This window comes from Musa acuminata, chromosome BXJ1-1, assembly GCF_036884655.1.
Source record: "Musa acuminata AAA Group cultivar baxijiao chromosome BXJ1-1, Cavendish_Baxijiao_AAA, whole genome shotgun sequence".
NCBI lineage: Eukaryota > Viridiplantae > Streptophyta > Magnoliopsida > Zingiberales > Musaceae > Musa > Musa acuminata.
This window is the reverse complement of record NC_088327.1, coordinates 5,211,276-5,233,917: the sequence shown is the minus strand read 5'-3', so window position 1 is coordinate 5,233,917 and position 22,642 is coordinate 5,211,276. Positions and strand designations below refer to the sequence as shown.

Below are 22,642 nucleotides of genomic sequence, written 5' to 3'. Positions count from 1 at the left end.
AGCTGTAATTTAAGTTGCAAGAAGGCCATCTATGTTTCTTTTATGCATGTATTTGATTCCTCGGACATGCAATGGCCAACAGGCTTACTAGTAAATCAGTGGCTTGATCTACTTATTATATATATAGTATGTATATATGTACGAAATTTGATGTATATTAAACCATGCACATGTTAAAAGATTATTGAAAAGTTTTTCAATTACGGGATTCTTGAATGAGTTTTGTATTGTTTTTTATTATTAAAATAAAATATCATAAATTTATTCAAAAATATTATAATAACTGAGCCAGTTATATCTGAGGAAAATATTTTCAGAAAATCATATTATGTATATGTTTTGTGTAAATTAAGCATTTTTATCCGCCTCCCTAATTCCACGAAATTGCCATTGCTTGATGGGGCTCCAACCTATCGCTCCATAATGTTACCAAATAACACGCGTACTTTCGCCCGACGTGGCCTCAGAGGGTCCCACTCTTCACAGCATGCCCATCGACCCCACACATGTTGCCTCCCCTCCTCGCATCAGATCCATCTCTTGCCCATCCCCACAAGCGACGCCTTCCGCCCCTTCCATGAATCTAAGGACTCGATTTTTCCCCTAACAAAGTCGACCACAAACCCTAATGCCTGCCTCCTCCTCCTCTTTCTTGGGCTTTTCGAGGGCTTCATCTCTCAAAGATTTGGCTTCTGTTGGTGTATGAACTGTTCCTGGAGTTATTGCGTTTGGGGCTTCATCTTGGTGATGTCTTGTGGCTCCTCAGACCCACCCACATACTGTTCAGCTGCTTCCCCTGAGCTCAAGCTCTACCAGGCTTTCATCTTTTCCGTGCCAGTCTTCTTCACATTCATCCTGCTCCTCTTATTCTACTTGTCCTACTTGCGGCGGCGGCGAGCGCATTGGCAGTCCTTGAGGCTGAGAGCCTCCCAGCTGGGTAGAGGAGACGTGCCGAGAGTAAGTTCTTGTCTCGAGTATTGGACACCGAGGCATGTTTCCTGTTGATGTCAGTCTTTGATTACCGTTTGTTTATCCCCATCCAGAGTTCAGAATCGGGCATAAAAAAAGAAGTCAGAGAGATGCTTCCGGTCGTCGTTTTCAAGGAGAGCTTTTTGATCAGAGAGACACAGTGAGTTGCTCTTATAATGAACTTTGTGAATTCCCTCAATGTTTTATAGTACTGATTGCATGTTTTTTCCCTTTACTTTTTAGTTATACTTATTGCATATTGCTGCAAGATTTCTTTGCTATATGTGGGATCTCATCTGAGTGTACATTTGAAATTCTTTAACTTTTTGTTATAGTGACATCGCCACTTCAATTTAGATTGTGCGAGTTAGGTGTAGTTATATTTATTGATTCACTTTATGTTAATGGTTGTTGCTTAAATTTTTTATGTGCATTAGGTAACTTATTTTCTCAAAATCACACAGGTTCATATTTGGGCATGAATTAACTTGAATAGTTTCATAATAGATTATTCACGACACCTGATTTATATCTTCTGAATGTATGGATTAAATGAAACGAGTTCTCACTGGAAACTTCTGTCCTGGCTTGCTTGGGCCTTATATGTCAACAGCAGGGATCTTTGAATGTAAAGTCAGGCTAATTTTTATACACCCACTTTCTGCAATACCTATGCTGAAAATGAAGTACATTTATGTTTTATATGCATATGACATGAGGAAAAAATCATGAGCGATGGAACCAAAAGCCCTTAAGATGATTATTCTGCGTTTGATGTGAAAAAGGTTTATAATATTCATAGTGTTCCAACATTTGTATTTCTGCCTTGTAAACGAAGTTAATTTTAAGTTTGAGTAGAACAACATGTTTATTTTACTTGGACAATTAACAATCAGATGGTCCTTCACTTGGTTGGCATGTCTTTACCTTACTAGAAATGCCAATTCTAACTTTATATGTTGCCACATTACTTCTACAATTATGCTATTTGACCTGTTCGTTATGAAGGAACAGTTAGGGTGCAATAAGTTGTCTATGGAAAAATATTCACTATATTAATTGTCTATGGAAGTGAGATGTTGTGGTTGCCGAACTTGAAGTAGTTGCGCTTGACGTGGGATTCTCGATGTGACTATTTTTCTATATGGATGACCTCGAAGCAGCATGGAGACATAGAGAAACTATTGCTAGGGCATGTCCAACAAGGCTCTTTCGATGCTCAAGTAAAGACCGGCCCGACATGGGAAAAGAGTATGTTATGTAGTCTAATGTTCATGGCTTCCCTATAGAGGGGATCTTTTTTATAGTGCACTAGCCATAAGCATATATGCTTAGAGAAGATCTATTGTGTCAAGTTTGGTTGAGAAAATATTCCCTGTCGCAACCAGCCATAACAAGGTTTGACTGATTTGGGTTTCATGTGTCATCTCATAGTTGGTGTAAAAATTCACTGTACCAATTGACATACTCCATGTGGTAGATGGAGAGTGTTATTCATGGATTCTTGACTAAATTTTGGCTGAGGGTAGTTTGCTAATTTTAATTTTGAGTTTTTGATGATTTTCTTAGATAGATTAGGAGTAGAATTTGTTTAGATGATAGAGTTGGAGACTCATGTGACTATGAGTTGGAGGAGGATTAGATTTCTGATCCGGAAAAAGGGGTGGTCTGCATCCATATTCCTCATTGGACTGATAGATACCACTCGGTATGGTCCGGTTCGGGTAATATTTAGAACCATTCCTTGGTATACCTATCAAAGTTTTATTCTACAAGCAGCATTTTAGCAGTCCTTCCCAACTTAAGTAAAACCATACTTTTGGGCCTTCTGTATTATTGAGGATGTCATAGATAAGTAGGCACTCTATTGTGTAAAGTCTTTCAACAACACTATAAATTTTACACTGTTGATGATGCACTTCTTCAATCCTTCTAGGAGTGTACGATTGGTCAACTTGATTTGTCTGTTTGAACTCCTGTGCTTTGCATTGCTAAACTGAGTGTTGTTGTTGATTATGAGAACTTTTGGGACCCTCTCTTCAAATAATGATGTTTTTTCTATAAGAAGGCCTCGACCTGCGTCTCAGTATTGCTTACAAATGGTTCAACCTCGACCCATTGGCTATTAAATACTTGCATTGATTATGCTGGTATGAAGGGTCCGAGCAGGTCCACTCCCTACTGTGCCAAAGGTCAAGCACAGTTGGTAGGAGGTAACTCTACTGCCAACTAAATTGACATTGATGGTGTTTCTGCATGTAGGTCGATGTGTCCTTTAGTGTTGGCCAGTAATACATTTGTCGTAGCACTTTAGATGCTAAGATCTTCCCGCTGATATGTTCTATGCATATCCCTGCTATATAACACTTTTTCTGCTTCAGAGGGTCCGAGGCATGTCAAATATGACTGGTTAATTAACTTCGACATAGTTGACTGTTAACTAGACTAAATCAAGCAAGCTTCCCTCTGTAATCACTGAGATGCAACCGGATCAAGAGTCAACACACTAGTTTTTTTGTGCTCCACGATCTTGTACATCCAGCAGGGCTTGACAGCGATATTCAGTACTTTGGGAAGATCAACGCTTGGAATCGTCAATGTTTTTTTCAATATGTTGCCCCCAAAAGCCGGATATAATCATGAAGTCAACTTGGATAATGCATCTACCTTCATATTCTCTTTCCCGAAGCACTTGGATAATACTAACGTTTGTTAATCCACTAGTTATCTCCTTTTACTTTCTGGAGATATTTCATCATGACCGGATCACCATAAATTTGGATGGCTTGCCAATTCAATTAGATTTTTCTACACCAAACTGGCTACGGGTCTCGATCCTGGTTTCTCTTGTCCGACCAATTGGTCTGGTCTGGATTTGATAACAATTCTTTTTTGTTCTTTTATTCGGTGTTTGTTTTCTATGGTTTTTCTTGTTCTTTTCATATCTTTCCTTGTTTTTGTTTATAAGTGTGGGTTGACGTTCAGGGTTTGACCCAGCTACTCCTGGGTAGATCTCTTTTCATTATCTGGTCAAACATTTTCAGAATCTATCGATAATAGTAGAATTTTTCTATGTTCTACTTAAAACCAGTAAGCATATAGGAAACATAAGCGAGAATATTATGAAATATAGGAAATATTTGGGGAAAGAAAATTTGTATTTTCTTATTCTGTTAGTATCTACTGATGTTACAGGACATTTTGAACAAGGTGGATAATGTCTGTTTCAAGTTGTAAATCGCAGGGGGTTATGTACAAAAGATCCTCAACTGTTTTCTCTTTTTTTAACAAACTTTTTTATGGACAGGTTTATGAATTTTAGATGTATTAACTAAATAATCGATGTTAGTGCTGCTTATACATTACCAATGTTAGTTCGTGCAATTGACAATGCCAAAAGATCCTTATACAAAAATTGTTTCCTATACTTTTACAAGGTCAATTAGGAGTATGGTGTTGTTTCCTCTGCAGATGGATAAATCGGTTCTATTAACATTTTTGTTTTCGTAGATGCTCTGTGTGCTTGGGGGACTACCAGTCAGATGAACGCCTCCAGAGGATACCCCCATGTGGGCACACGTTTCATGTCGATTGCATTGATCACTGGCTTGCAACCAACACAACTTGTCCTCTCTGCCGAGTCTCGCTTCTTCCAGCTACCAAATCCACTGCTAGCGACTTCTCAGATCATGCAGTTGAAGTTGAACAAGGGAGCTTAGAAGAACAATCATCAGAGAGGCCAACCAATTCGGGATTTGTTAACTCCCAAATTGAAGCAGCTGAGGAGCAGAGAGATGGTGCTGATGACCTCATCTGTGTTAGAAGAGAAGCTCAACAACTTCGGCATGATGAGGAAGGATCGGTGTCGAACGTCATCAAAGCTGATGGCAGTGTTTGAGGTACGTCTTCAGTGTGTAAGTCCACTATGAAATGTATTTGAAATAATGGGGCATTTCCAAATGTATCAACCACCACAACTGCATGCTTTGAGTAGTGAATTATGATGTTACAAATTATATTTGTCACGATTGAAACAAGTTATGTTCCTGGGCTATATCGGCATTGTAGTTATTTAACTTGACATTGTTTTTTATTTTCTTGGGCTGATTGTCGACGTAGATTATTTTTCTTGGCTACACTTGTTCAGAGTTTTTGTTTCCATCTCTGTCCCTACCGCAGAAGATCTCTATTGTAATTTCGTTTTGTAAGCTACGTGCGGGTTGATTTTGTTAGGACGGATGGATTATACTTTTTATATGATCAATGTAGTGTTCATAAGATTCTACTTTATTAATGTTTTGAATATAGTAAATTGGTTTTTGTATATTATACTATTGTAATATGTTCACTTGTTAACTACTGGTGGTGTCAGGGAATTATATATATATATATATATATATATATATATATATATATATATATATATATATGTATATTCGTTACTGGTGAGATCTGAGAAAGATTTGAGGATATTTTTTGTCAAAAGTATTTCAGTGTTATCAATCACTAGCGGAATTTGTTAACCTCAAACAAGGAGGTTAATCGTTGGTGGATTATATCATAAAGTTTAAGAAATTATCTCGATTTGTACATCACATAGTTAGCATTAATGACAGGTTTCTATAAGGATTTCAAACAAAAATTAAAATTTTTTAGGATGTGAAGATGACAATAAATATCCCAAATATTTTCTATTCACCAACAGATTCTAGGAGCAAAAGAAAATGACACCCACGTCAAAGACACAAAAGGACCCACCCTGACTGTGAAAAACAAGTGGGAATATTTTAATGGTAAAAGATTATATTTTTGGTGTCAAAAATCAAGGTATTTAGTAAAGAACTGCACAACAATCTTATCAGAACAAAAAAGAGTACTGAGCAAAGTTTTTGTAATAACCAAGAGAGAAGTAGAGACTAGCTCATAAATAATCTTAGGTGAAATATTTATTTGTTATTTCCTTGCATGCATTAATTGATGTATTGTATAATTATTCCATCAACGGATAAAATGTATTCAAGTTAGGAATTTTCTTGGCCAATTCAAAATATCGATAAAGAATTAATTATAGATATGATAATATTAAATATATAAGATTTTGATGTTATATTGGGCACAAACTGATTGTCTAAAATATTGATTGTAATAAGAAGGAGATAGTATTTTAATCTCTTTTATCTCAATAATAAGGAGACTCTTAAATGGTAGATGCATAGGATATCTGATAAATTTGATTGACACCAGTGTGGAATCGAAAGTCAAGCCAGAAGTTGTGTCGGTTGCGAGTGAATTCCTTCAAGTATTTCCAGAGGACTTTTCTGGACTGTCACCCGGTAGGGAAATTGAGTTTGTCATAGACTTAATGTCATACATTGAACCTGTTTCCAAAGCATCTTAAAAATACAATTGTATGAGCTCCTTGGGGCTCATTCATCCTAGTTTTTCACCGTAAGGAGCATTAGTCCTATTTGTAAAGAAAAAGAATGGGCATAATGTAATTGTGCATAGATTATAGGGAGTTGAATAAGGGGATTATTAAGAACAAATATCAACTCCCCAAAATTGATGACTTATTTGATCAATTATAATGTGCATCAGCGTTTTTCAAAATTGATTTGAGAGTATGGTATAATCAATTGAAAATCAAAGAGGACATTTCCAAGATTGCTTTTTGGACTAGATATGAGCATTTTGAATTCCTAATTATGCCATTTGATCTAACAAATATACCAATCCATAGACATATTTTTGATAATTTTTATTCAATTAATAAGAAAAAATATTAAATTTGAATCAATTGAGGCTTATGAAAATAGTTTCTAAGAACTAAAAAGATATTGATTTCAACACCAATTCTTATTGTACCATTTGGGTTAGGAGAATTTATGATATTAGAGCTTAGGTTAGGAGTCCAGTAGACTATTTGCATATGCACTTCTAAGTTTTAATAGTTGAATTGCATTGATTATTATTATTATTATTATATATATATATATATATATATATATATATATAATCAACATGAAATGTAAATATCTATATTAATATGATTTTATACAATACAATTTTGGACTATTTCTCTGAAAATATTTTCCTTTTTGAGGCTCTTCTTAGAACATCCCTTCAATTTTTAGTTTTCTTATTTGATACTTTATATAATACTCGTAATATCCTCACTATTGTTCATCACTTTTGCCTTGCCACGAGAACTCGATGCCCTGGCACTCTCCCTATCATCACTTGTTGACACGCTATATCCCTATAGAGGCGACTTTGGGCTCGCCCTCCTTTTTCCCTTTCTCTTCTCTATTATCGTTGCAACTTCTTTGTCATCCCCAATCATCTATGAGATAATTTTGTTGAGCCTCATCATTCATAACCTCTTCCTTTCTCATTCCAACAGAGCCATCATACGCATCGCAAACGTCAACAATTTCTCATTACCCTTTCACTCTGAGTCAAAGCGATAGTATCAATGAAAGCTCAGGATAATAATCACAAGACGAGGAAGTTCACAATGGGACCTCACGATATGTCAAAGATGATAACCGATAACGAGAATAGTTAACGTTGAGGATAGAGACTTCATGGATTGTAGGACTAAGGCTATGCACCGAGGAACTTCACGATAAGACGAAGGTGGCCACTGTAGAGCGAAGATGGTATAGGCGACGAGCAATGGGTAAGACGAGGGGTATTACGAGTATTGTAAGAAATATTGGGCACCAAATTGAAAAACTAAAAACTATGATACTTTTTTTTAAAATCCAAAAATAGAATTTTTATTTCAGGAAAATTGTCCCACAATTTTTTGCTTGCTTATTTTGACCTTTGGTAACCATTTGAATATCTTAAGAGTGATTTCCGAGGGGGGGAAAAAAAATCCCACATTTGTGGATTTTGCAGGATCAAACTACCTTTTCTCATTTTGTTTAGAGAGAGCTCCTCCCCTTACAGAATGATTTGGCTAAAGAATCTATCCAATCTAGGTGGATTTTGGTGAGAAACTCATGTCTTTTCTAATATTGAGGGCCCTTTAATGAGTTTGTGATGGGAGGGAATTTCTACAAGCGAAATAAAAGATAAGAGGGATTTATCCGAGAAAACCCACAAATGATTCGCTTTAACTATGCTTCATCATGAGTTTGCGACTAAATCAAGAGCATTCAGATGTCTTTAGGGCAGCATTTGCCTCAGGCTGATATGTGGTCATTAGTGGCGTACAATGATCATAACTTCAAGCTTTAAACTCAGGATCTTTCTTGATAATGTCATGTTTCCTCACCTTCTGGAAACTGATTTCGGACAATGACAAACCTGTTCTAATAAATTGTGGACTCTAATGCTTGTGGCAGCCGCAAAGTGACACTGAATATGTATATAGGGTTCATAGGGATTTTGATGATAGAAGCACGTCATGAACAATACAATAATATTTCATTGCAAACAAGAATATAATTGCAAATTACGTGATGAACAACACAAAAAGTACTATGAAACACTCCTAATTCCAGCTTATTATATTTACACTTACCAGATGCATATTACCTTTACATAACCTCGCAGAATTCTGTGAGGAAAAAGATTAAATAATGTTATATATGAGAAAGGTGATTACATGTACATTCATGAAAAAAAAAGGAATGAAATAAATGAATTTTAGAATGAAGATACTATACAACAGACTCCTATGTGTTTCATTCCAGCTCGATGCTCCATGTGTTCACTCCCAGAGCATCGTAATGACCTCTTAGCATATCATATTAGCAGCTGCACTAATGTTAGTGGGGACAACAGAAATGGATGACAAAGAAGTGAGAACACGAGAAGCTAAAGCTGTTTCACAAGTGCACTCGTCAAAGGAAGAATTCTGGAAAGGACCACATGATGAACTTTGCAAATATGTCGGTCTCAAGAAACTCTATGTGTGCTGCTCGCCCGATGATTGTATTCAAGTTCCTCACTTGAGAAGATGTGTCAAAATTCACATCACACCGCATGAATACTCTCCGTTCAGATGAAGGAGCACGGATTTGATCCAAGCAATTGTTGAGCATGTCCATGAAGATGTGAGACTTCTTTGACTGATCCCAAGACGATGCCTGGCACAGTTCAATTCTGGCAGAATGGTAAGGAACGTAACCATCCTGGAAAAAAAAAAAAGGAAACCAATTAAAAGAACTACTACAGCAATCATTTGTTTTGCATGTGAATAAACATCAAGTGTCAACAGATACAAGTTGAGAGGTGAAGCAGGATGACCTAGAATAAATGATAAATAGCAAGTTTCTTCATGTTTGATATTTTGCTACAAAAAGAAATTCGGCACTATGGAGGGTTAAAGATCAATGTATTCAGAAAGGCTCATAATCTGTTAATAGGTATCACAAAAGCACATGCTAACATTTTCAAATTCTGCCACTTAGATTATAAAACTATGTTTGCAGAGTTTGCAACAAGCCACTAACTATTTTTTCCCAAAGCCACTTATATATCATGTTAGACTTCAATCGGGCACTCATTTGTAAACATACTAGTTTAGTCCTAATGAAAGTGGCAGAAGATTTGAAAAGAGGAAGAGATTTGAGTTTGCTTTATAGGGACAGAGTAGGTCTACCATTATTAGTTTGGGATTGAGCATTATGGGAGTGGTTCAAATTTATCAAACTAATGAGTCAGTTATCGTACGAAAAGGAGTTGTTACAATTGATAAATATGTCTAGTACTATGCATGACCCAAATAGGAAAGGATTAGGAGCAACCCTTGGGCAATGCATGACGTGCATTATACTGAAATATAATTTTGGGCTATGGTTTCAGCTTTTATTAGATGTCAAGCCACAAGAGGAGAATCAGATCCATATTGGAAGTGGGTGCAGATTTGAGTTGGTTTATAAGACTAGAGTGGGTCTACCATATTATCAACATGAGCCCAAAAATTTTAAGCTGTTGGTTCAGACTTATCAAATAAATAGGTCAGCTATCCTATCGACTCAACTCGTGACATCTTTTATGAGCATGCACTTGTAGACGTAAGATAAAAGCAATCAGAAAGTTGTCCGATAGAATTCTGTCAATAAAATACATTATCACACATAATAATCCTAGACTAGATGTAATGATCGTGCTGTTGAAAACCCTAGTCTGAGAAAAAAAAGCTAGAGGAAACATTTTTTTGATGCAGTGAAAAATGGAGCCTTAGCTGAAAAACAAAATAAATGCCATTAAAAAAGAAAACAGCATCTGTTTAACAAATATGAATCTAGGCATAAGCTACTTATTTAAATGATTTGTACTCCTTGTTTGTCAATACAGCAGAAATAACACAAATACAAGCAGAAAACAAAATCAAAATAAGACAATGTAGCCAAATGCAGAACTTGAAAGTTGCTTATTTTTTCGGCCATCAGGGGTTAAAGGAGCCAAATTTTGATCAGGTCACCTTTTCTCAAGAAAAAGAAAAGGAGAAAAAACAAAAGAAAGTGTTTAGTGGTTTGCTTGGAAGAGCAAATTTAGATGTTCGGTAACACCATTTATCTAAAAAATCATCAAAATATACCAATATACGGTTCTAGGGGCCAATCATATAGAATGGTCTTAAAATTCAATTAAATGCACCCACTCTAACAATGTACATTTAAGCATGACACAGTGGTTATGATAAAAGTGAAAGACCAAAACATTTTCATTACTGTGGGAGAAAGCACAATAGATCATAGGACCAAGATAAGGTTCAAGAATGGCACAAAAAATTGTAGTGTTATGTGCATTTGGAATGAACCTATGAAAGTATTAGTTTCCTTTTTTTCACAGGCTGCCAGTTTAATTTTAGTACATACAGGAAAGAACTTTACAGAATATAGTACCTGTGGGGAAGATACCAGGATAATGTTTTTGAAATTTTCCAATGTCTTCTGCTGAAAAATGACAAGATAACATATAAGAAATTACATACAAGCAAGATTCTAAAGACTTGTTTTATTCTGGTTTCAACAAACTTGCTGGATTGGTACAAAGGTACTAAGCAGTTTACCATCATGAACAGCCTAACAATGATGAAATATAAAATAAAATAAAGGTATATCGAGTCGTACAAAGTGTATTTCACCAGTGCTTGATTGGGGTAAGTCAACACCAGATGGTAAGTAACTATTCAAACAATATTTTAAAGTTGGAATAGTACAACTCACGAACCAGAGAAAAACGATCTTGAAATGAAGCAGTACAAAAGATCTTAACAAAGATTTCTACAACATTCTTCTCATGTTCCTTCGGATAAGCAGGAAATCCATTTCACAACAAATATCTACAGTTCTACACTATTATATAACTCACCTGTCCTTTAGTGAAGCTTTTAGTGTGGACTTCAAATGTTGTTGTCATCACTGCAAATCTGAGGCATGCATCATGGTAGTATTCTTTAATTTTTTTAGGTTGCTAACATGGGAAGAGATGCTCAAAACAAGTGCTGCATGCTAACATGTTCATTTTTCCAGCAAAAAGGGAGAGACAATTATGTCTAGACTCTCTCTCTTCACTCTTACTACATCTAAATTCTAACATACTTTGGTTGCACGGCAGAGAACTATAAATTATAGAGAGTTAGAAACTATGGAGCAGATCACCACTAGTTTCAACCAGCAATCACAAACTGGCAAACAAATTACACTCATCTGTTTATACTAGTCAAGTTTATAATGGTGATGAAAATATAAACTAAAACGGGTAGAAAAGATACAGTGGAATAGTGAAAACCGAGTTTTCATTGCAAAGTTGTAGCAAGGGCCACAGTTTCTGTAGAAGATAGTGTATATCTATTAGTTTCTTTTATTATCTGATGGATAACAATTGCTGAATATAGTAATAATGACAAATAATTGCTCAAGGTTTAGTTTTTGATAAAAATATGTTATCTATAATTCTTAAATATTCATAATTTAAAAAAGGAAAAGTTACTTATAGGTCCCTCCGAGGCCAGTAATTGTCTTTAACTTCTAAAAATATGTCTAGCATATAAATCCCAGCAAACCCAGAAGACTTGCATATATGCCATTTTAGTTAATCTTCATCAGCTGTCTGTCTGTCATCATGTGACTGTTCAATTAAGGACTTCAAAATTTTAATCGTCATTAGGACTCTTTAAAAAATCACTTAGTTGACACTAATGATGATATAAATATTAAAAAAATTAGGTTTTTGTATTTTTTTTTTTTTTAACTAAAGATAGCTACTGATAACAATAATTAGTATCTGAAATTTTTGGATGGATGTTAAAGGAACGGGTTTATATGGAGGATCTCAATATTTGGACATATATGCTACACTAAATTTGTAGGTACAAATATACTACTTCCTAACACTGAAAGGATAGATATGTAAACCCCCTAAAATTTAAAGCCTATCTAGTCTGACTTAGTATATTATGTGTAGCAATTCCTGCAAATATTAAAATATTTAGTTCTTTATTACCTTACAGAGCTTGTAAAAGAATGTATTCTGAAGATCTGGATCATCAGTAGAAGTAAGTTGATTAATGCACTGAGCTCCTTTGAGTTTCTTCAAAAGCCACAATCCTGAATTGAACAAAGAGTTTGAGCTGTACCAATACCCTAAATGTGGCCCTGATATTGACATATATGTATACAAGTGCTTCAAGAAAGGTCCCATTACACTCTCTGCAAAATAGTACATGCTACACAGATATCAGAAAAAGACATATTCAAGTAAATAATCATGACTCCTCGAGTAAATAATCATTACCTGTTAAGGCACTCCTGATGATGATGTTTCCAATAGAATGCCCAACAAAACTAAGCTTTGTGACTTTACAGCCTCCATATCTTGAAAGCTTATCCATTTTCTTCCTAAGGAAGGCAACCACTTCCAAAGCCAACCTTCGACCCATTTCTCTAAAATCTCCTGTTGTCTTTTCTTCATTAGCTTCTGACATGAGACATTCAGCTCCAGGATCTATCAAAAGCCATTGATTCCGAACAAGTCGTAAATCAAGATGGTGCCCCTATTATGGCAAAGAACGATGTACAGAGTCAACAAAGCCACAATCTACAAGGTTAATCAATCAATACAAAAAGTTTCTATGTCACTTAGAAATTCACTTTGCAAATAAAACCCTTAAAAATTGCCATTTTGTAGATACAAAGACATAGATACCATGTGATACAGTTTGATCAAGGGTAATTTAAAGATTGTGAATAACAAACTAGAATATTAGAACATATAGAATTTAATGTAATTTTTGTTTCATTGTAGGTGGAATTCCTTGTGCTTCATGGCTTTCATCTCCATTTCCATAATGAACCAGGATTAAGAAATATAACATCTTGATAAGTCAACATTTGGTCGATTCACCATTGGTGCAGCCCGTAGGCTCATAAGGAATTATCCGCTTTGGGCGATGGGCATACCCGCATAGTTTTGTCCTTTCGGAGCTCGTGAGCTCTAAAAGGCGCCTCTGAGGGTAAGGGTGACCAGGCAGACTTATGAGCCATTGGTTCCCCTACTCCTCAAACAATGTAGGACTAAATGTTCTTATTAGTGCTCTCTCCCATAGGGGAGCGAAGAGCTTAGGGCCCTCCTTCTGGTGTCAATCTGATAAGTCAATATTCGGTCGGTCCGCCATTGGTGCGACCCCGTAGGCGCGCGAGGAATTGTTCACTTTGGGCGATGGGCATACCCACACGGTTTTGCCCTTTCGGAGCTTATAAGCTCCAAAAGGCGCTTATGAGGGTAAGGGTGACCCGACAAATTTATGAGCCCTTGGTTCCCTTACTCAACCAATGTGGGACTAAATGTCTTTATCAATTCTCCTTCTTGTAGGGGAGCGAAAGGCCCAGGGCCCTCCTTCTAGCACCAATCTGGAAAGTCAACATTTGGTCGATCTGCTATTAGTGCGGCCCGTAGGCTCACGAGAAATTGTTCGCTTTGGACAATGGATGTACCCGTACAGTTTTATCCTTTCGGAGCTCGTAAGCTCTAAAAGGCGCCTTTGAGGGTAAGGGTGACTCGGCAGACTTATGAGCCCTTGGTTCCCCTACTTCTCAACCAATGCGAGACTAAATGTCCTTATTAATGCTTCCTCCCGTACGGGAGCCAAGGGCCCAAGGCCCTCCTTCTAACGCCAATATGATAAGTCAACATTTGGTCGGTCCGCCACTGGTGCGGCCCGTAGGCTCACGAGGAATTGTCCACTTTGGGCGATGGGCGTGTCTGTACAGTTTTGCCATTTCGAAGCTCGTGTGCTCCAAATGGCGCCTCTGAGGGTAAGGGAGACCCGACGAACTTATGAGCCCTTAGTTTCCCTAGTCCTCAATCAATGTGAGACTAAATGTTCTTATCAATGTTCCCTCTCGTAGGGGAGCTAAGGGCCCAGAGCCCTCCTTTTAGCCCCAATTTGATAAGTCAACATTTGATCGGTCCGCCATTGGTGTGACTTGTAGGCTCACGAGGAATTGTCCGCTTTGGGCAGTGGGCGTACCCGCACGATTTTGCCCTTTTGGAGTTTGTGAGCATCAAAATGCACCTTTGAGGGTAAGAGTGAATCGGCAGACTTATGAGCCCTTGGTTCCCCTACTCCTCAACCAATATGGGACTAAAACATGGTTTACAATACCATACCATATCGCTCGATACGAGTGGTACGTACTGGTCTGATAAAGGACCGGTATAGGCAGTATACTGGTACACTTTAGTGTACCATGTGTTGGTGTGCTTGGTAAAGCTCGGTACGTACCGTACCGTAGATGATCAATACACCGATACAGTACGGTATTTAGAACCTTTGACTAAATGTCCTTATCAGTGCTCCTTCCAGTATGGGAACCAATGACTCATTTAGTCTCACATTGGTTGAGGAGTAGGGGAACCAAGGGCTCATAAGTCCGTCGGGTCACCCTTACCCTCAGAGGGGCCTTTTGGAGCTCACGAACCCCGAAAGGGCAAAACCATACGGCACCGCCCAAAGTGGCCAATTCCTCGCGAGCCTACAAGTTGCACCAATGGCGGACCAACCAAATATTGACTTATTAAATTGGCACTAGAAAGAGGGCCCTGGGCCCTTAGCTCCCCTACGGGAGGGAGCACCAATAAGGACATTTAGTATCACATTGGTTAAGGAGTAGGGGAACCAAGAGCTCATAAGTCCACTGGATCACCCTTACCCTCAGAAGCGCCTTTTGGAGCTCACAAGCTCTAGAAGGGCAAAACCATGTAGGTACACCTATCGCCCAAAGCAGAGAATTCCTCGCGAGCTTACGGGCCGCACTAGTGGCGAACCGACCAAATGTTGACTTATCACATCTTAATATGTTTGTCTTCCATAAGTAAGAAACTGAGTTACAATAACTTCTACATTAGGATAACTAAAGTATATCATCTTAATATATTAGGATAACTTTCATCAGTAATCACCAATTGGACACTGACAAACAGGAATCGTGGATGGGCAAGGAAATTGGTAATATCAATTAAAAATACTTCTAAACTACTATTTCTTGTGCCTTTCATATAATAGTTAGCCGAAAAAGTAGTTCTTCAGGCAAACAACATCCGAAGAGTGTTCAAATGTGAGTTCTTCGATACCACAAATTTCAGTGGTAAAAGTGTTCTGCAAAAAAACCTATAAACGAGATTGTTGGCTATATTAATTCAAAAGTGATTCTAAGTTTTCATATTGGACAGAAATAATACTTGTGACCTATTACATTCTTTTCACAGTGAAACAACAAAACTGCCAGTGCGATTGGGGACACACCTGAAATCCATGCACAAACACAACTGCTCGTAGTACACGACAATTTCTTTTGGGTCCCAAACTGAATTTGGGTACAACATTTTTACCAGGGCCAGTAGGTATTGCAGCATCATTTGGATCCGGACTATGCGAGGATGAATTGTTAGGAAGATCAATGACATGTTGTTCTACTAGAACAACAGGAACATGTGAAGGATCACCAAAAATATACATGTCTTGAATTGAGTGGCTGTTTATCTGCATACACCATATGAAATTTAGAATCTTCAGGAATAAATTAGCACTAATGTTGTAGCAATCATGATATCTCACTTTCATCTGGGCAATACTTCTCCGGTGAAGTTCAGCGCGTGTTGTTGCACCTTGAGCTGGCTGCACATAAAAGAAAACAAACCACTTAAATATCTTCAGTATTTCAAAACATTTATTTGGCAAGTACACTGAAAATGTGGTAACTGATAAACTAATAAAGGACATTATTACCTCATCATTGGACTTCCTCACACCTACTACTTTTCCAAGTGCATTATGGTGAGAAGAATCATCAGCTCCACTTTTCAAGTACCGGTGGGGAACTTCAATCTTCGAATGAACCATCCATATGGACCATTCTGCCTTCCGATCCATAGCCCAAACACCATGGAGATGTTCAATTATTGCAATTCTATTTATCCTAGAGCCAAATGAACTAGATTAACAAGATTTTGAGAACTCAAAAAATGCCTGGTTAATGAAGATCTTTCAGTACTTATTAAATAAGAATAAGGGAGATATTCAAGACTGCTCCAACTATGGAGGGACTAAAACAAGGCATATTATAAAACCTTAGGAAAAGGTGAATGAAGGAAGAATAAGATGCATAACAAGAATCAGTCTGGTTTTATGCCTACACTATCAACCATAGAATTTACTTATTTATTGAGACAACCAATGGAAAAATATAAAAGAGATAAAATATTTTCATATATTTTTACAACTTTATAAAAGCCAGTGGTAAAATTTCTAGGGATTTATCGTGATGATTTTAGAAAAGGAATGTGTATTTAGTAATTATATTGACATGATAAAAGATATGTTTGATATAGTAGTCACATGGGGTGAATCTAAAGAAGTTTCTATAACTAAAGGATTAATCATTAAAATTATATCCTTACTCTTTTGTGCTGGTAAATTAACGAACTTATTGATTATATAAATGATTGACCCCCAAAGTGTAATTTGCAGACAATATTTTTGGAAGATGAAAGTCCAATTGGGATTATTCTAAAGTAATGGAAATAAACCTTAGAAACTAAAGATTTTATATTAAGTAGAACTAAGAATGTATAACGTGAAATATAGCTTTAGCAATATTAAGAGAAAAACCCAGGGTGCAATTAAGATGAATAGACGAGTTCTCGTAAATGAGTTTCAATATCATGGACCTAATTTTCAATATGAAGGAGAGACTGATATACACATTATGCATATATTAAAAACTTGGATTGTTGAAGTGGCAATGGAGGTTTGCATGTCAAATATCAAAACCAAGTTGATGAATAACAATGGAAAAGAAGCAATTTAATGGCATATCACATTCATAGTTCAGAAAAGTTCATTCCAAAGGTAAAAATGTTCACTGTATTAACCAATATGTAAAAGAGAAATTAGCAAAAGTGGAATACCTATGGAAGTTCAAAAATGTATTCCACAAAAAAGAGAGTTGGTTTCCCATTGTGAAATATACATCCAGCAGTTCTTCCTTGGACAAAGAGTAGAGCATGACATCATTCTCAAAATCGACAGTGCCATTCGATTTCTGCATGAGAATATAGATATCAACTGAAAAGGAACTTAGATAATGAATTTTTTTTACAAAAAAATAAGAATTCCAAAATGCTCAAAAGCAATAAACTGCTGAAATGCAGCAAAACAAGCACCTCCAGAATATTCTGTAGCATGCCAGCTAAGTGTCCAACACCCATACTTGACCCAGAAATGCCCGTGTTTGCAGTAGATAAATCAGTTCTCAATGAAGAACCAATAAACTCAAATTTACCAAGATTGAGGTCAGCATTATGTAAATCATCAATTTTTTGTCCAATCGCTTTGCTTAGGTTTCTTATTTCTTCCATAAGTATCTCACGTGAAACAAACAGTGACTTCACAATTTCAATTGCTTTTGGGCTCCACCCTTGACCTAATATCTGAAAAGATACCAAAGTTAGCTATATGTAGGACATATAAGCAAAAGCATAACAGATATATGCACAATTTTATTTAATGGTTGCAGGGAATTATTCTAGATCAATGCAAAACATAATTAGGATGAATTCTAAACAAGACAAGCAGAAATATGCAACCAAATGTCAGATCAAATCAAAAAATTTTAAGACTGCAATATGAAGGTTGAAAGGTAGTTCAAATTCTTTTCTCGATTTTAAAGCATATGAGTTCAAGGTAAGCATCATCTAATGTTTATCAACATAAAACTGTTGCCAAAAAGCAACTGAGTCTCGTTATTGTTTGATATGCTTGTATGATGCAGATTCATGAGGTGGCAATTACTCATATCCAGTTAAAGTGCTCATTAGTACTCTAGTAAAGCAGTCAAAGGAGGTAGTTTCTAAAACAAAAGACAGCTGATGATTAGTATGAGCTTCCGACACTATCAGAGTGGAGTGAACCCAAATGGATATGAAAAATTGAAGAAATGGCATTCATATTCATATAGTGCTGCTAAATTACATCCTATCGAAGTGATTTAAGCATCAACTGAATTTTGCATAAACAAGACGAAGCATTAATTACAACAGAGTAGAAGATGGAGTGGAAAGAAAAACCTATAACAAATTATCATTAGCTTTTAATACTGACAGTGGCCAAATGCCTTTGGTTTTAATGATTTTAAATGACAAATAAGTCAGGACAACAATAAAAAGATAGATACCTGAATCACAAAGGCCAAGGTATCCATTTATATAATATTATCATTGAAGATCATATGCACATAATTTTGGATATAGGAAACTGGAAAAATACACTTTCTGTATTTAGTGCTAGTGGATACAAAGGTAAAATGAAAAATTAACATAATCTGATTATAAAAAACTAAATGAGTTAATGAAAAATCTAGAAAGATGTAATCATTTGATTTATTTCAGATGTGCTTCCATGTTTCAAGTGTTATGCTACATTTTCTTGTTATTTGATGATCCTTTGTTATTCTAAAAACAAACATTTTTAGAATGCATCATTATCAATGGTCATATGCATCGGAGGAAAAAGTTTTACATAATCCAAGAATAGATCTGAGAAGGTAACATAAAGGATCGTTATATTTTTGTGTCGAAGGGCACTTACCTGATTGGATCCGTAATATTCATCAGCAATATTCTCCACCATTAGAGAAGTACTGGCATTTCAAAATTCAAATCAATTGAAACATACTAGAGAGCAAAGTAAATTTTAGTATATGGACAAAAGAACAAACTCAAATTTTCACAAACCTTGATACCTTCTCTTGAATGCTGGTACCAGATTTCAGGAAAACAATGTGTACACTTAAATCAACAAGCACTGCATGGAAAGCATCAAAATGAACAGGACAGTATGAATGCAGACCATGTAGTGCTTTAGGAGGAATCCTGAATTCATGGACTGCAGTTGGAAACATTTCAATAGAGGCCTGAATTTCATGGCTGTAAAAGGAACCGAAAGAAGATTCAAATTGTCGTTGCAAAGAAAATCACCACTACAAATAAGAATTGATCGATAGAGAAGAGATAGAGCTAGCTAGCACAAATCTCACAGTGTGATCATGTTTTTGACTTACCCATTTTCGAACATTGGAGCATACATGAGCTCAAACTTTAGTATTGCCGCAGAACTTGCTGGTCTCTGGAAATTAAAGTACAAAGGTGTCAAAATGCAAACAAACGGATCTCACCTCAAGTGAGTCACTAAAGATGATGCCAACCTCATATTTCCCTGTAGCAAAATTGAAAGACACCATGATAGATAGAGGAACATCCTGTCTAGCATATTTGATTTTGAATGGATGGGTAAAGAAACTATGATCAGCATCATCGATCCTCCAAACAGCAAAAATATCATCTGAGACTATATTGGGAGCTGCAAAATACACCTAGGATGTCAATTCAAGAGATGCAGAAACATCATGCATGAGGAGAAGAAGTAAACAAGAAGAATATAAAAATGTTACTATCGCAGACTAAAGATGTTCAAGAATTCCACTAAGGTAACAATAATTGGAGACAGTTTAATAGAACTTTACCAGCACCATGCCTGAACACCCACTTATTTGGGTCACGATCATTCCATGCTGTCATGGGATGGCTGTTAATCCACCAAAAAACTACCCTTAAGCAAAATGGAAGTCAGTTAGTCCTAACTTAAGTCCAATAGACTGAATTATGGTGACTTTATTCATATGGATCTTTGGATATATTAGCTTTTTTTTTGTTTAGAATTTCAGTTAGTTCAAGTGATCAGATACTGGTTTCCTGATTTAAATAAAACTGATTCTTTGGTATCCACGTATATATCTGAGAAGATATCTAATATATTAGGATTGAACCATTGGGATATAGGATTTCAAGGAAAAAAAGATCTTCTAGACATAAAGTGCAATTTCGACCAGTTTGGTATGATATGGCCGGAATTTAGTGGTCCGATCACTGACCGGTACATGAATTACCAATTTCGAGCAATCCAGGGCTTACCGCTTGGCAATTCCTGTGAACCAAGTGATAAGGTCTGTGAACTGGGCTTCCTGCTTAGTTCAGGATATGTGAACCGAGATTACCACCTAGTTCAGCCCCAATAATGGGTCTAGACTGGGTGGTAAGCCAGCTCAGTTTTTTTTTTTTTTTAAACAAAAATTCAAACCCTAAGACCCAAGTTCAACTTTGTGCTTTCGCCCCTGTGCCTGCTGGCATCTGTGTCCACCATCACGTGCATCCCTCACTGTATCCGTCTGCTGCCGCCCACGTTCGTAGCCACCAGCCCTAGCATTGGTACTCTTCCTCTCCTCCTCCACCGCCTTCTCCCTTCCTCCCTTCCTCCACCACCTCTTCGTCCTCCACTTCTACGGTGCCACCTCTCCCTCCACCGTCACATCTTCATCCATAACGGTTGCAGCTAATACACCCTTCTTATCAGAAGCATACTACAACAGTATTCATACCCGTTAAACACATCTAGCATCATAATTATTATACTTGTGTCAAGCATAGCAAACCTACGCCATCACATATCTGACGTCCAGTGATTACCCAGGTAGCACCAAACAACCAACAACATTTTAAAAGCTTCATCTAAAATCGGTACCTTCATACTGAATAACTCTGGACGGAGTACCACAAGATTCCAGGCTGCCGTCTTCCCATCTTGCGCTTATCTTTATCTGATACCATCTGCTTATTCAAACATAAGAAAATTAAAATTCTACTCTCAAAATCCAGATTAATAAGCTCGCAATTCACCTCATACCACAAAGTTCAACAGAAAAGTAGAATGCAGCGCTTTACCCTTGCTGGAATAGATCGAGGTTGTGGAACCGGTGAATATAAATGGCGATCTCGTGAACGGTCTCTAGCATGTCCGGCGTGAAGAATTGAACCCGTCGCGATCTCGGAGTAAGCAATCTCCTAGAGGGTGGGTTCTTCGGAATCGAGCCGGTGAGGCATCTCATCCGCGGAGGCATAGATTATTGGAGATCCTGATCGCGCTCAGGATTCGCATCCTCACCGCCAAGAACGACCTGATTCACATCCGAATTGACCGGTTCGTTCCCCTGCCACCGTGAATCCGACCAAGAGGCGAGACAATGGATCGAAAACTTGGATGGGATAGGCAAATGCAAGGATCCGGATGCGAAATGGGGTCTCGTTCCTCTTATCCGCGGAGGAAATTAGGGTTTTGGACGTGACCGGGAGGGCTAAAAGAGGACCGGGAAAGGGGGCAGCGGATTCTCCCAATGCCCGAGGGAGGAGGGAAGGAGATGAGTTATGGGGCCACCAATCAAAGCGAGCCACGACCGACGTCCCCGTGGAGCCAGATGAAACCGACGACGTCGCGCTGTCCGATGAGAAAGGGTGCGGCTTCCCTGCTGCCGCAGGGACAGGGTTCACAGCTATCGTCCGCTGAGGATTCGCTCACCCTGCGCGATGCTAAACAGGGGATCTGCGCCCGCGACATCGAACGGGATCGGATCACTTTATTATCATTATTATTAGCCGATGATACCTTTATTTTGTCTCATTCTTTCATCAGTGGCCATATAAGACTGTCACGTGCTGTTCTAATAACAATAGTGCAAGTTGAAGATAATGAATTGTCTCAATTATCAACGTGTTAGTTAGTTAAATCCTTGTCTCATAAGATCGAAAACATAGTGTCAATAGTGATGTTGATGAGTCTATTGTAATAAGGTAAGCCGTTTTGTTGAGGTGATAACTAATATACTATTAATAAACTATTCTGTAAATATGAATAGCCTAAATTATAATTAAATCTTACATCAGTGTTTGACCAACTTTGATATAGGAATACGATCGATTTGACTAGCATTCGGATAATTTCACAAAACTAATGTAATGATATTGCAAGCAATATCATATTCTAAACTCATCTAAAACTATAATTTAGGAGCTTAAACTTCAGAATTAATGTGTGGATATATATTAATACAAGATTTCTGACAATTAATCAAAACATTTGCCACTCTTCAAGTCAAAATAGCATCCAATGATTTGATGCAAATGTCCTCGAGAATTAACTCCAACTGAATAACCAAAGACACTATAAAAGATTCAAAATAACTATTCCCATTGATAATTTTGTAACGGTCCACCACAATGGTTATATAACATATGGTAAGAAAGGATTATTTAAGTTGAA

The 22,642-nt window shown here is 37.1% G+C and overlaps 2 protein-coding genes across 3 annotated transcripts; one reads left to right on the top strand and one right to left on the bottom strand.

The window, feature by feature from the left end:
* Window positions 1-501: 501 nt before the first annotated feature.
* Window positions 502-5,062, top strand: LOC135623185 (RING-H2 finger protein ATL58-like). Its single transcript, XM_065125854.1, has 3 exons — window positions 502-957; window positions 1,044-1,129; window positions 4,480-5,062. The coding sequence occupies exons 1-3, from the start codon at window positions 703-705 to the stop codon at window positions 4,865-4,867; spliced, it is 729 nt and encodes a 242-aa protein (XP_064981926.1). The 5' UTR covers window positions 502-702; the 3' UTR covers window positions 4,868-5,062.
* A 3,396-nt stretch (window positions 5,063-8,458) lies between these two features.
* LOC135622740 (uncharacterized) lies at window positions 8,459-21,939 on the bottom strand. 2 transcript variants are annotated; one of them, XM_065124880.1, is made up of 15 exons: window positions 21,271-21,939; window positions 21,071-21,156; window positions 19,698-19,852; window positions 19,554-19,618; window positions 19,228-19,419; window positions 19,082-19,133; window positions 17,659-17,925; window positions 17,404-17,537; window positions 16,223-16,412; window positions 16,052-16,111; window positions 15,740-15,976; window positions 12,730-12,988; window positions 12,439-12,644; window positions 10,836-10,886; window positions 8,459-9,116 (listed from the first exon to the last, which is right to left on the bottom strand). In XM_065124880.1, exons 1-15 carry the CDS (start codon window positions 21,444-21,446, stop codon window positions 8,826-8,828), a joined length of 2,421 nt encoding a protein of 806 aa, XP_064980952.1. In that variant the 5' UTR covers window positions 21,447-21,939; the 3' UTR covers window positions 8,459-8,825. The 2 variants fall into 2 exon arrangements, with proteins under 2 accessions (XP_064980952.1, XP_064981031.1); XM_065124959.1 differs by having other exon boundaries at window positions 10,836-10,883.
* Window positions 21,940-22,642: the final 703 nt, after the last annotated feature.